The 12,545-nt window shown below is 43.4% G+C and overlaps 1 protein-coding gene across 2 annotated transcripts in view; it reads left to right on the top strand.

The window, feature by feature from the left end:
- The window catches only part of LOC115089683 (alpha-1-antitrypsin-like), a 56,330-nt gene extending 45,120 nt beyond the window's left edge, over positions 1-11,210 (top strand). For both annotated transcript variants that reach the window (XM_029597879.1, XM_029597880.1), the window contains exons 4-5: positions 706-853; positions 10,951-11,210. In XM_029597879.1, the coding sequence (XP_029453739.1) occupies positions 706-853; positions 10,951-11,142 (340 nt within the window). In that variant the 3' untranslated portion in view covers positions 11,143-11,210. The remainder of the gene's footprint in view (positions 1-705; positions 854-10,950) is intronic.
- The last annotated feature ends 1,335 nt before the right edge of the window (positions 11,211-12,545 follow it).

The following is a 12,545-nucleotide window of genomic DNA, read 5'->3' as shown; positions in this document are numbered from 1 at the left end:
CTTAGGCAAGAAATTCCAATCTGCCACCATATGTGGTAGCTCGAGCGGTAGCAGCTTGGGAACTGCCAGAGGAAAAAGGAGACAGACTCTGACTATTCCTTAGGGTGCACTTTATTTACAGTGAAAAAGTCAACTGAAAACAAAATACACAGCTCACCTTAGCTTCAGGTTACACATAGTCCTCACACATAACATGTCTTAACATATGGTGGGTCTCTGCCACTTCCCCGGGGCCCATCTAACCCTTCTAAGCCCTGAGGTCTTATACTCTGGGGACGAGCTCCTCCCTTCACTCAGGATTCCCTGAGTGTCTCAACCTTAAGGAGGGCCTGGTCCCTTAAGATGGTGCGAGGCAGATGTCTGTATACTCCCTTTCAGGCAGCATCTCAAACTTAGCCGTGTCCACCATTGCCTTTCACATGTCTCTTCAGAGACTCTTTCCTTTTTTGTGCTTGTTTCAGACCACCCATGATAAGCTTTCTTCCTCAGAAAAAAAAAGCAAATCAAAAGCCCCTTCTATAAGAGTCAAAATCCAAACCCAGGAAGAGGATTTGCCAATTAGTTTCAAATGTTAATTACATGTTTTATTTGGATATTACTAAATTAAACCTTTTAATAAATTAAATATGCAAGGCAAAAATATTACAGTTTATAACAAAACTACTTTAATTGATAACTGTAATCTTTGTGCTGCTTCCTTTACAGCTCTGCAAATTTGTATCTTCCAAAGTTCAACATGTCTTCAACAATTGATTTAAAACAACCATTAACGAAGCTGGGAATGCCTGACATCTTTTCCGATGCAGCTGATCTCTCTGGAATCACTGGAAAGCGTGAATTGAAAGTATCAAAAGTAAGATTTTGAATGATCTGCTTTCCTATCCTTTTTGCTGATTCCTTCACAATGATTATTACCAATGGAGGGAGCCAAAATTAATATAGTTAGGAAGCAGGGTTCAAGTGATAATCCTGCAGTGACAGCATGGTGTCCAAAATGCACTGCACTCAAAGAACATCATTAGCAATGCTGAGAAGGCCCAGCAACGTCACAGGAATTGAAGATTTTAGAACTTCATTTCCCATTCTGCTCTGCTGATTGAAGAATAAGGAGGCAGCAGGAGCTGGTACATGGATTCCATTCTGCATTTGGTTAATGACCAGGTCCCTGAAGCACAGGTCTCCTCGAAACACGGCACATGTTGGATATGCACATTCATTAACTTCTGAAAGATAAGTCGCTTAAATCTCAGCTTTCTAACTTGCTGTATTTCATTATATTTAAAACAAATCACTAAAAAACATCGTCTGCTTTAGACAATCTAATGTGCTTTTGATTGAAATGTGGATAAAAAGGCAGAGACACTTTTTCATGCTCCATTCTTTGCTAAGAAGGCACTGTCAATTTATCAATTTCTGTTTGATTTTCTACAGCTAGTTTTTGGATTGGTATCGTTTGATCTTTAATATTTACTTGCTTCAAATTTTCCATTGTTGGACTTCTTTATTTAGCAAAGACAAAGGTCATCAGGCCCCAGGGATGGGAGGTAGTGCAGAACAGCCATTTGTCCAGGGCCTGAAGCTAAAGGGGACCTCTGATTTAGACACCTGTTAATTTTATATTTCATTATATGTTCTCATTTTTTATTTTTATTATGCTGAGCAGCCTTAAAAGCTCTAAGTGAGCAGAAAAAAAGAAGACAATAACTGTTTTACTTATGTATCCCCTGCACTCTGATGGGGCCATAAAAGAATTTACTGTCTTTTCAGGGCTGGAACCACTCAATCTCTTTTCTCCAGGGTCTGGATCCATTGTTGGTAGGAGAAAGACTTACCGTATTTTGCGGCGTATAAGACGAGTTTTTAACCCCTGAAAATCTTCTCAAAAGTCGGGGGTCATCTTATACGCCGGGTGTCGTCTTATAGGGCGACTAATTACCGTATTTTTCGCTCCATAAGACGCACTTTTTCCCCCAAAAGTGGGGGGGAAAATGTCTGTGTCTTATGGAGAGAATATAAAAAAAAATAAAAATCTAACAAAACCCCCCACCCTCCTGACACCCCCCCCCCCAGACATGCCAAATTAATTTAATACAACCCCCCACCCTCCTGACCCCCCCAAGACCTGCCAAAAGTCCCTGGTGATCCAGCGGGGGTCCAGGAGCGTCCGGGAGAGATCTCCTGGACTTGGGCCGTTGGCTGCCAGCAATCAAAATGGCGCCGACGGCCCTTTGCCCTTACTATGTCACTGGGGTTGACCAATGGCAGCGGTAGTTCCTGTGACATAGTAAGGGCAAAGGGTTGTCAGCTGCCAGTATTTAATTAATTTGGCAGGTTTTGGAGGGGTCAGGAGGGTGGGGGGTTGTATTTAATTAATTTGGCAGGTCTTGGAGGGGTCAGGAGGGTGGGGGGTTGTATTTAATTAATTTGGCAGGTCTTGGGGGGGTCAGGAGGGTGGGGGAAGCTGAGGGATTAGTTTTAAAGGGTCGGGGTGGGCTTTTTGTTTATCGGCTCGGGCGCAGCCGATAAAAAAAAACCCCAATCGGGCCGGACGAAAAAAAAAACACGATGTGAATCGGAACCGGAATCAGAACCGATTCCGGTTCCGATTCCCATCTCTATTACCGGTACCTCCTTCTCTGCCTCTCAGATCTCGCACATGCACGTCTGCGCCGCTTCACTGCAGTCCTCAGGAGCGAGATCTGAGAGGCAGAGAAGGAGGTAATAGGATACAAGGGTGGGCCAGAGGGATGCGTTACCGCTCTGATAGTCTTGGAGACAGGGAGGGCTGGGCAGGCAGGGAGAGCTGACCAATCCAAGCAGGATTTGTATACAACCACCAGCCAATCGCCGGTAAGGTACATCGCTTGCCGTGATTGGCTGGTTGTTGTATACCGGGTACCATATACGGTATGGTTATGCAGTGACACAGAAGGGTAGTCTTATACAGCGAGTATATCCCAAACTCTATATTTTAACTGGAATAGTTGGGGGTCGTCTTATACGCCCAGTCGTCTTATACGCTGGAAAATACGGTAGCTTTCAGGGCCCAGAGTGATAGGGGTGACTCTTTCTTTTATTATATTCTTATCCCTAGGAGAGGGGTTAATTTTCCTTCACTACATGTGCAGTGAGGGCCAAATAAAACACTGGAGCCGGTGGGGTAGTGTCCATAATTTAAATTCTTTACTGTTGCAAAAGTCAGATGAAATATGGCACAAAACTTAGTCCTCAGCACCACAGAATTTCTCTTTTGTTACAGTTTTTCCCCTCTATCTGTGCAAGTGTCTCAGTTACCAGGGTGATGGAAGCATCCACCCTCCAGGGCTTGGCTAAGTAGACTTGGGCAAGTGGGCAGAGTATCCTTTAGTTGTGCCGGAAAAACCCCTTCCAAAAACTGGTAAAAATCGTAAATCACAGTCTGACAGAGAACCACTAACCTCTTTCTCCCTATGGTGAAAACTCCTGATGGATGTCCTCAATAATCTCAGTTGGTTCTTCACTCACAGTTAGTTGCTGTTCTATATTCTCTTTATCTCGGACGAATCCCTGATGAGAAGGATTCACTCTGGAACAAGCAGCTGTAGTTGTTTCTTCTAATGGGCAGCCAGAACTTCCTCCCAGATCTTCTTAAAGCAATTTCTTCTTCCCCCAACTGAGGTAAACACCAGAAGGTCCTGGAAACTGGTCACCACCATTCCTCTGTCCCCCCTGAAGTGGTAAAGGGGCAGGTTTTCCCTAGCCTGGGACTCCCAGAGAGAGGGTTCACTGTGCCCTCTCCCCAAGCAGTGTCTAGGGGGTCTCACCAGGCTTCTTACAAACAAAAAGGTCTCTTAAAGCCCAAAAATTGCACAGGGCACTGATCCTAAGCACCAGGGAGTGGATAAGCAAGGCAGATCCCCAACCTAACTCACAAACTCCCAGCAGGGTTTGCTGAAATCCTCAGAGCAGGCCCAAAAATCCAACTCAAGCAAAGGCTCCTAACACCTCCAGTAACTTCAAAAGTAACTCACACTGCCACCAGAGCTCTCACTAGAGAGCTGCTTATGAAACCTTTCAAAGGGGACGGCCATTCAGGACCCCAAAAAGGAAGTATGTACAGAATGGTGCCTCTCCTTCTCACTAACCTATACTGCACTAACTGAAGACAGGAATCACCTATGGCTTAATGGTAATGTGACCGGAGGGCCCATTTCACTTAGAACCCATCTGAGGATGTGTGCTGCTACAAAAATCATCAACTAGCAGATTAACCTCTGTAACCGGCCGATACAGTAAGGAGCGGTAGGAAGAGCTGCGTTAGTGCCGGGCGCACCCGCGTTTGCCGTACGCACAGTCCTGCTCACCTACCGCTCGATACTGTATTTAAATAGCTTGCAAATGCAAGCCGTGTCCAAGAAGCGTCCGTGAAGCATTAGGCCCGCGCAACCCATTTTACTGTATAGGCACTTTATACAGCGCCTATACAGTATCCTGGGTGCGCTGGTACCTGTCATTTCAAATGACATTTGAAATGACAGGCACCAGGAAGTGGATCCCAACTTTAACCCAAGAAAACCTAAAAACCTAAAATCCCCTCCTCCCGAAGCGACTCGACATGTACCAACTTACTTTTTGTTGCTTTTTCAGCCCTTTCAGCCTTCTCTGCCGTCCTCTGGAGGGGGCAGCCGGCAGCGAAAGCGGCTTCCAGCGGTCCCCGCGCAGGTCCCGGTTCTCCTGGCTCAGCCGCTCCAGCTGTACCTCCAGCTCCTCGATGCGCCGCTGCTGCGTCTCCAATAACTTCTGCTGGCTCTCGATGATGTTGTTCAGCTCCAGCAGGTACTCCGCGGCGCGGTTCGGGCTCTCGGCTCCAATGGCTAGAGCCAGCGTCACGCACGCCCGTCCATGTGCTTTCATTGGCTTGGGCGCCCGTCAATTTGGGCGCTCAAGCCAATCAAAGTACGCTTCACTTCGCTCGCGCCGTGACGTCATGTGCTTCGCTGGCTCTAGTCATTGGAGCCGAGAGCCCGAACCGCGCCGCTGAGTACCTGCTGGAGCTGAACAACATCATCGAGAGCCAGCAGAAGTTATTGGAGACGCAGCGGCGGCGCATCGAGGAGCTGGAGGTACAGCTGGAGCGGCTGAGCCAGGAGAACTGGGACCTGCGCGGGGACCGCTGGAAGCCGCTTTCGCCGTCGGCTGCCCCCTCCGGAGGACGGCAGAGAAGGCTGAAAGAGCTGAAAAAGCAACAAAAAGTAAGTTGGTAACATGTAGAGCATATAGAAAGACATGATTTAATGGGACACAGTCAACATGGATTTACCCAAGGGAAGACTTGCCTAACAAATCTGCTTCATTTTTTTGAAGGGGTTAATAAACATGTGGATAAAGGTGAACCGGTAGATGTAGTGTATTTGGATTTTCAGAAGGCGTTTGACAAAGTCCCTCATGAGAGGCTTCTAAGAAAACTAAAAAGTCATGGGATAGGAGGCGATGTCCTTTCGTGGATTACAAACTGGTTAAAAGACAGGAAACAGCGAGTAGGATTAAATGGTCAATATTCTCAGTGGAAAAGGGTAAACAGTGGAGTACCTCAGGGATCTGTATTGGGACCGGTGCTTTTCAATTTATATATAAATGATCTGGAAAGGAATACGAGGAGTGAGGTTATCAAATTTGCAGATGATACAAAATTATTCAGAGTAGTTAAATCACAAGCAGACTGTGATACATTGCAGGAGGACCTTGCAAGTCTGGAAGATTGGGCATCCAAATGGCAGATGAAATTTAATGTGGACAAGTGCAAGGTGTTGCATATAGGGAAAAATAACCCTTGCTGTATTAGGAGCTATCACCCAGGAAAAAGATCTAGGCATCATAGTGGATAATACTTTAAAATCTTCAGCTCAGTGTGCTGCAGCAGTCAAAAAAGCAAACAGAATGTTAGGAATTATTAGGAAGGGAATGCTGGTCGCCGCGTCTCAAAAAAGATATAGTTGCGATGGAGAAGGTACAGAGAAGGGCAACCAAAATGATAAAGGGGATGGAACAGTTTCCCTATGAGGAAAGGCTGAAGAGATTAGGGCTGTTCAGCTTGGAGAAGAGACGGCTGAGAGGGGATATGATAGAGGTCTTTAAGATCATGAGAGGTCTTGAACGAGTAGATGTGACTCAGTTATTTTCACTTTCGAATAATAGGACTAGGGGGCATTCCATGAAGTTAGCAGATAGCACATTTAAGACTAATTAGAGAAAATTCTTTTTCACTCAATGCACAATAAAGCTCTGGAATTTGTTGCCAGAGGATGTGGTTAGTGCAGTTAGTGTAGCTGGGTTCAAAAAAGGTTTGGATAAGTTCTTGGAGGAGAAGTCCATTAATGGCTATTAATCAATTATACTTAGGGAATAGCCACTGCTATTAATTGCATCAGTAGCATGGGTTCTTCTTAGTGTTTGGGTAATTGCCAGGTTCTTATAGCCTGGATTGGCCACTGTTGGAAACAGGATGCTGGGCTTGATGGACCCTTGGTCTGTCCCAGCATGGCAATTTCTTATGTTCTTATGTTCTTATGTCGAGTCGCTTCGGGAGGAAGGGATTTTAGGTTTTTAGGTTTCCTTTTGGGGGAAAGTTTGCCGTCTACCCTTACCCCTGCCTCTAACGCAGGGGTAGGGGTAGGCGGTAAATTAGCAGGTTAAATGCACAGCTAAACTGCAGGTTAAAAAGGCGATAGTCGGGGCACGCGTTACTGAATGGGGGGGAATAGCTAATCTGATCGTTTACATCTCATATACATGCTGCGGGCGGAAGGGGTTACTCGTTGATTTAAAGAGGCGGTAAGAATGGGTTAAAGGGGATAGTAAATCACGAGTTGGGCTAACGCAGCCAAATTGTGAGTAAAAGGCGGGTTAGAAACAGGGTAACCGCGGCCGCACTTTACTGTATTGACCTGCGAAATCCTCAGAGCAGGCCCAAAAATCCAACTCAAGCAAAGGCTCCTAACACCTCCAGTAACTTCAAAAGTAACTCACACTGCCACCAGAGCTCTCACTAGAGAGCTGCTTATGAAACCTCTCAAAGGGGATGGCCATTCCAGGACCCCAAAAAGGAAGTATGTACAGAATGGTGCCTCTCCTTCTCACTAACCTATACTGCACTAACTGAAGACAGGAATCACCTATGGCTTAATGGTAATGTGACCGGAGGGTCCATTACACTTAGAACCCATCTGAGGATGTGTGCTGCTACAAAAATCAGCAAATAGCAGATTAACCTCTGTAAGAGAGCTACTCCCTCCCTCCTGATGACATAGCTGAACTGAGTGTTTGTGCGTGTGCCTTTTAATTAAACAAGAAGATTAGGGAGGTAGGTAAGTACTTTTCTAGTGTTTGTGCATGAGCCTTTTGATTAAACAAGAAGACCAGGGAGCTAGGTAAGTTCTTTTCTAGTGACTCCTGCAGGAGCATTGAGAGGAAAACATCATCTTGTGAGTATTGCTTTGGGAAATTTTAGAATTTAAAAAAATTTGGGGTAGAAGTGAAATAGTGGGGTATATTCATTAGTATGAGTATGTGCCTATAATAAAAACCAAGCCTAACATAATTAACCCTAGGGTCTGTCGTTCCCTCCCTGCCTCCCACCCCATTCCCACTCACTCTAGCTCATCCTTTGATTTATAGGCAAAAGACACTTTCAGATTAAAAATCAATTAGGCTTTTATCTAAAATACAGGATTGCCCCAGCCCTTATCAAGAGTTTAATTATCCCCTTAGAGGTCACTACCAGATTAATAGGAATACACCAATAAATTTAAGGGACTTTAATTTGCACATTCCTACTCCCTTAGCAACCTAAACCTAACTAAGAACGCAAGAAAATTAAGATGAAGGCAGCAGGACAGCAGCAGGAGAAGGGGCTTTCCTGTCTTTTGCATCGAGTGCCACATGTATGATTTGTTACCTGTTGGTAAGATGTTCTGATTGTGTACCTGGTGTAAAGAGCTCCTGGCTCTCAGAGACTGAGATTGATCTATGGAGGCTAGAGTGGCAGACCTGGAAGAGCTGAGATAGACAGAGAGGTATACAGATGAGACTTTCTGGGACATAGTAGCCAGGTCCTAACTCCAGTCTGGCAATCCTAGTGTTGCCCAGGAGGAATGGGTTAGATCAGCCGTCATAGTTGGTGGTTCGATTATTAGGAATGTAGATAGCTGGGTGGCTGGTGAATGTGAGAATTGCCTGCCTAATGCGAAGGTGGTGGACCTCACCTCTTACTTAGATAGCATTTTAGACAGTGCTGGGGAGGAGCCGGCTGTCATGGAACATGTAAGCACCAATCACATAGGAAGGTGTGGTAGGGAGGTTCTGGATGCCAAATTTAGGCTTTTAGCTGGAAAGCTGAAATCCAGAACTTCTAGGGTAGCATTCTCTGAAATGCTCCTTGTTCCACATACAGATCCCCAGAGGCAGGAAGAGCAGAGTCTCAATGCATGGATAAAATGATGGTGCAAAGAAAAGTGATTCAATTTTGTAAGGAACTGGCCAACCTTTTGGGGAAGGGGGAGTCCTTTCCCAAAGGACTGACTCCACTTTAACCAGGATAGAAACAGGCTGCTGGCACTAACCTTTAAAAAGGAGATAGCACAGCTTTTAAACTAGAACAAGGGTGAAAGCTGACAGTCGCTCAACAACACATGGTTCAGAGAGGGGTATCTTCAAAGGATACTAATGAAACAAGAGAGTTAAGGCATCCCAACAGAGAGATTCCAATAAAGGCAAAAAAAGTCCATGTGCCTATTAGTAAAGAACTATCTGAATTAAAAGATTCCAAAACATCCCTGTCAACTGATAAGCAAGTTAATACTAACAAAATTAATACTCACAAAAATGTCTAAGCCAATGCCAGAAGTAAGATGAGAGAGTTAGTGTATAGCATTGAATGAAGAGGTAGATACAATTGGTATCTCAAGAGACCTGGTGGAAAGAGGATAGCCAATGGGACAGTACTATACCAGAGTACAAAGTATACTACAATAATAGGATGGATCAACTTGGGGGTGGGGTGGGGTTTTATGTTTGCAATGACAATGAAATCAACAGAATAAAGATCCTGCAAGAGACTAAATTCATGGTAGAATTTTTATGGGTAGGAGGAGTAGCCTAGTGATTAAAGCAGCAGGCTACAAACCAGGAGACCAGCATTCAAATTCCACTGCTGCTCCTTGTGACCAATGGCAAGTCATATTACCCTCCATTGCCCCAGGTACAAACTTAGATTGTGAGCTCTTTCGGAAGAGGGAAATAACTATGTTACCTGAATATAATCTGCTTTGAAGTGCTGAAAAGTGGAATATAAAAATTAAATAAATTCTTAAAATAAAATGTAAATAAAAATTATGGGTAGAAATTACATGTGTGTTGGGGAAGAGTATAGCAATAGGAGAATACTACCATCCACCTGGCCAAAATGATAAAATGATGAAGAAATGCTAAGAGAAAAAAGGGAACCTAAGCAATTTGGCAATGCAGTAATAATGGGAGCTTTCAATTATCCCAATACCAACTGGGTAAATGTATCATCAGGACATGCTAGAGAGGTAAAGTTCCTGGATGGAATAAATGACTGTTTCATGGAGTAATTGGTTCAGGAATTAACGAGAGAGGGAGCTATTTTAAATCTAATTCTCAGCAGAATGCAAGATTCGGTGAAAAAGGTAAAAATGGTGGGCCACTTGGCAATAGTGATCATAATAGGATCCAATTTGAATTAATGACTGTAAGGGGACAGTAAGTAAATCTACAGCTCTAGCACTAAACTTTCAAAAGGGAAACTTTGATAAAATGAGGAAGACAGAAAAAATCTGAAAAGTGCAGCTACAAAGGTTAAGTGTGTACAACAGGCATGGACATTGTTTAAAAATAGAACCCCAAGAATCTCTCAAAAGTTGTTACAGGTAGGTAATAGCCGTGTATAATAATGATACTAACAGAAAGGCTAAAGTACCAAAAGTTTGCAACCCAAATAAATACACCATGGATCACGATTTTTTTGTATCATTTGATAGACCTCATACTTGGGCATAAATCTTAATGCTAAATAGCATGAATTTAAATGTACCAATAGTATAATCATAGGTCTTTAAATGAATTTTTTTATGCTCAGTGAAATCAAAGTCCAGTTATGGCAATAGATTCATAGCATTTTGTGTATCATATTGATTCATAATAATCATGGTGAACCTAGAAGATATAGTAGGCCAGATTAATCAACTAAAGAGTAGCAAATTGCTTGGACCAGATGGTATACATCCCAGGGTTCTGAAAGAACTAAAAAATGAAATTTCAGACCTATTACTAGTAATTTGTAACCTATCATTAAAATCATCCATTGTACCTGTAGACTGGAAGGTGGTCAATGTAAGCCCGATATCTAAAAAAGGCTCCAGGGTTAATCTGGGAAACTATAAACCAGTGAACCTGACTTCAGTGCCGGGAAATATCATGGAAACTATTTTAAAGAACAAAATCACAGAACATATAGATAGACATGGTTTAATGAGACACAGCCAGAATGTACCCAAGAGAAGTCATGCCTCACAAATCTGCTACATTTTTTGAAGGCGTTAATAAACAAGGCGGTAAAGGTGGACGAGTGGATGTGGTGTATTTGGATTTTCAAAAGGCATTTGACAAAGTGCCCCATGACAGGCTTCTAAGAAAACTAAGATATCATGAGCTAGGAGGCAATGAACGTAAGATAATGAACCAATGGTTTTGGTTTGAAGGAATGTTGCTGGTTGACCATGGTCAGTCATTAATGATAAAGAGCAAATGAGCATTGTCTGTGTATTAGTAGCATTTACCGCCATACTCAAGCCATGATCAGTTACCTCCAGTCATGACAGAAGATGAATCCTATGGTTGATAGGTCTGTAAAAAGTGCTTTATAAAGCTTTCTTTTCTTTTCTTTCCTTTCAGGCTACTCATAAGGCGATGGTGAGTGTTGACGAGAGAGGCACAGAGGCTGCAGCAGTTACTGCCATTGAAGCTATGCCAATGTCTGTTCCTCCCATTATAAATTGTGACCGTCCTTTCCTGTTTCTGATATTCAGTCATGAAACTAAAACCATACTCTTCTTGGGAAAAGTCGCGGAACCTACTGCAGAATAATTTCTATCCTGCTCCACATGTCAAATGCAATTGTACTTTTACAATAAACAATACTGCAACAAGTGTAACCTGGAATTTCAGTTTGTTGTGCAGTTTTCCATTCTTCCTTTATGCTAAATAAATTTTCTTAGGGGAATTTTTCAAAACTGTATTGGTAGTTGCAAAGTCCATGTGTAGGCAATGCATGCACTTTCCCTTTGAAAACTACCAAGGGGAAAAGTGCCTACAAAGATGTGCACCTGCTCTTTCTGCAGATGTTTCCTGTGAAAAACGTGCGTAAATTTGAAACTGCAAAACTACGTGCATTGTTTTTCCCACAACTTAAAGTTTATATGTGGTTGATCATGTGCTTACTTTCCTCCAGGGAAGGGGGGTGGGCTAATCTTCAAAGTAAATGGTTTTTTAAAATTGCCCTCCACATGACCATTGTTGCTGATAAAAAAGTTTATGGGGAAAACATTTTAGAAAACAGAGTTTACTCTGAGCAGCTCAGGGATTTATAGAAAGCTACACCGAATGAAAACTGAACATATTACAACCCGAGCAACATTACCACAGAACACTGCCCCCTGGGTATCTAATCTTCACCTTGGGCTGGGCTCATAAAGGTTCTTGAGGAGGGAGTCTGTACCATCACTAAGCATCTCGCTGTACTAGAATCATTGCTCAAGGGTTGGATGATGGACTCCCACTCCCCAAGAGCCAGCAGAAATAGTCACCTTTCAGAAGAAGAGCTTGCTCTTGCTATGTCCAGGAAGTTGGATTTCTTTTTTCAATTAAAGACATTGATAGAAATGAAAGGCACTGCAAAATAAAGGAAGAAGAGGATTCAGTGAAAGAGAGAATAAGGAATGTCAAAGAAAGGCTTCTAGAGAGAGAATAAAGCAGGCCATCAATATTATTTCAATGCATTTCACGAATGGAAAAAATAATTCCTTCTGATAGATGCAGTCATTGACGTGCAGTACCAGTCAATTGTAATATTACTCCTGGGGAATTCTGTACAATTGTTTAGTAAGGAATTCCCGCCTTGCACAGAATTAAAAAAATTTCCTCAGAATTTGGCTGTGCGGGTCTGGAGACTGGAAGAGCAATTGTGATCAATGTAGCCTGGAAGTAAGAGGCTGCATGATTAGGCCTGAACAGGCCCGGAAGAGACAGCATCAGTAAAAGAGGGGGCCTGTGCGGGCTGGCATGTGGAAGGTAGTGCAGGGGGGGTTGAGTTTGCTAGGAGATTGCTAGTGTGGTGAAGTTGGGATGAGTTTGTCGGTACTCATGGGGGAATTCTGTGCAGCTGTGTAGTACAGAATTTGCAAAGAATTCCCCTGCTGGGCTGGCAGTTCACACTCATAAAAGATCACCTACCACTCCTATGGATGAATAGGAACAAGGATGGTGATGAG

The sequence above is a fragment of the Rhinatrema bivittatum genome, chromosome 4 (genome assembly GCF_901001135.1).
Source record: "Rhinatrema bivittatum chromosome 4, aRhiBiv1.1, whole genome shotgun sequence".
NCBI lineage: Eukaryota > Metazoa > Chordata > Amphibia > Gymnophiona > Rhinatrematidae > Rhinatrema > Rhinatrema bivittatum.
This window is presented reverse-complemented; position numbering and strand designations above follow the sequence as displayed.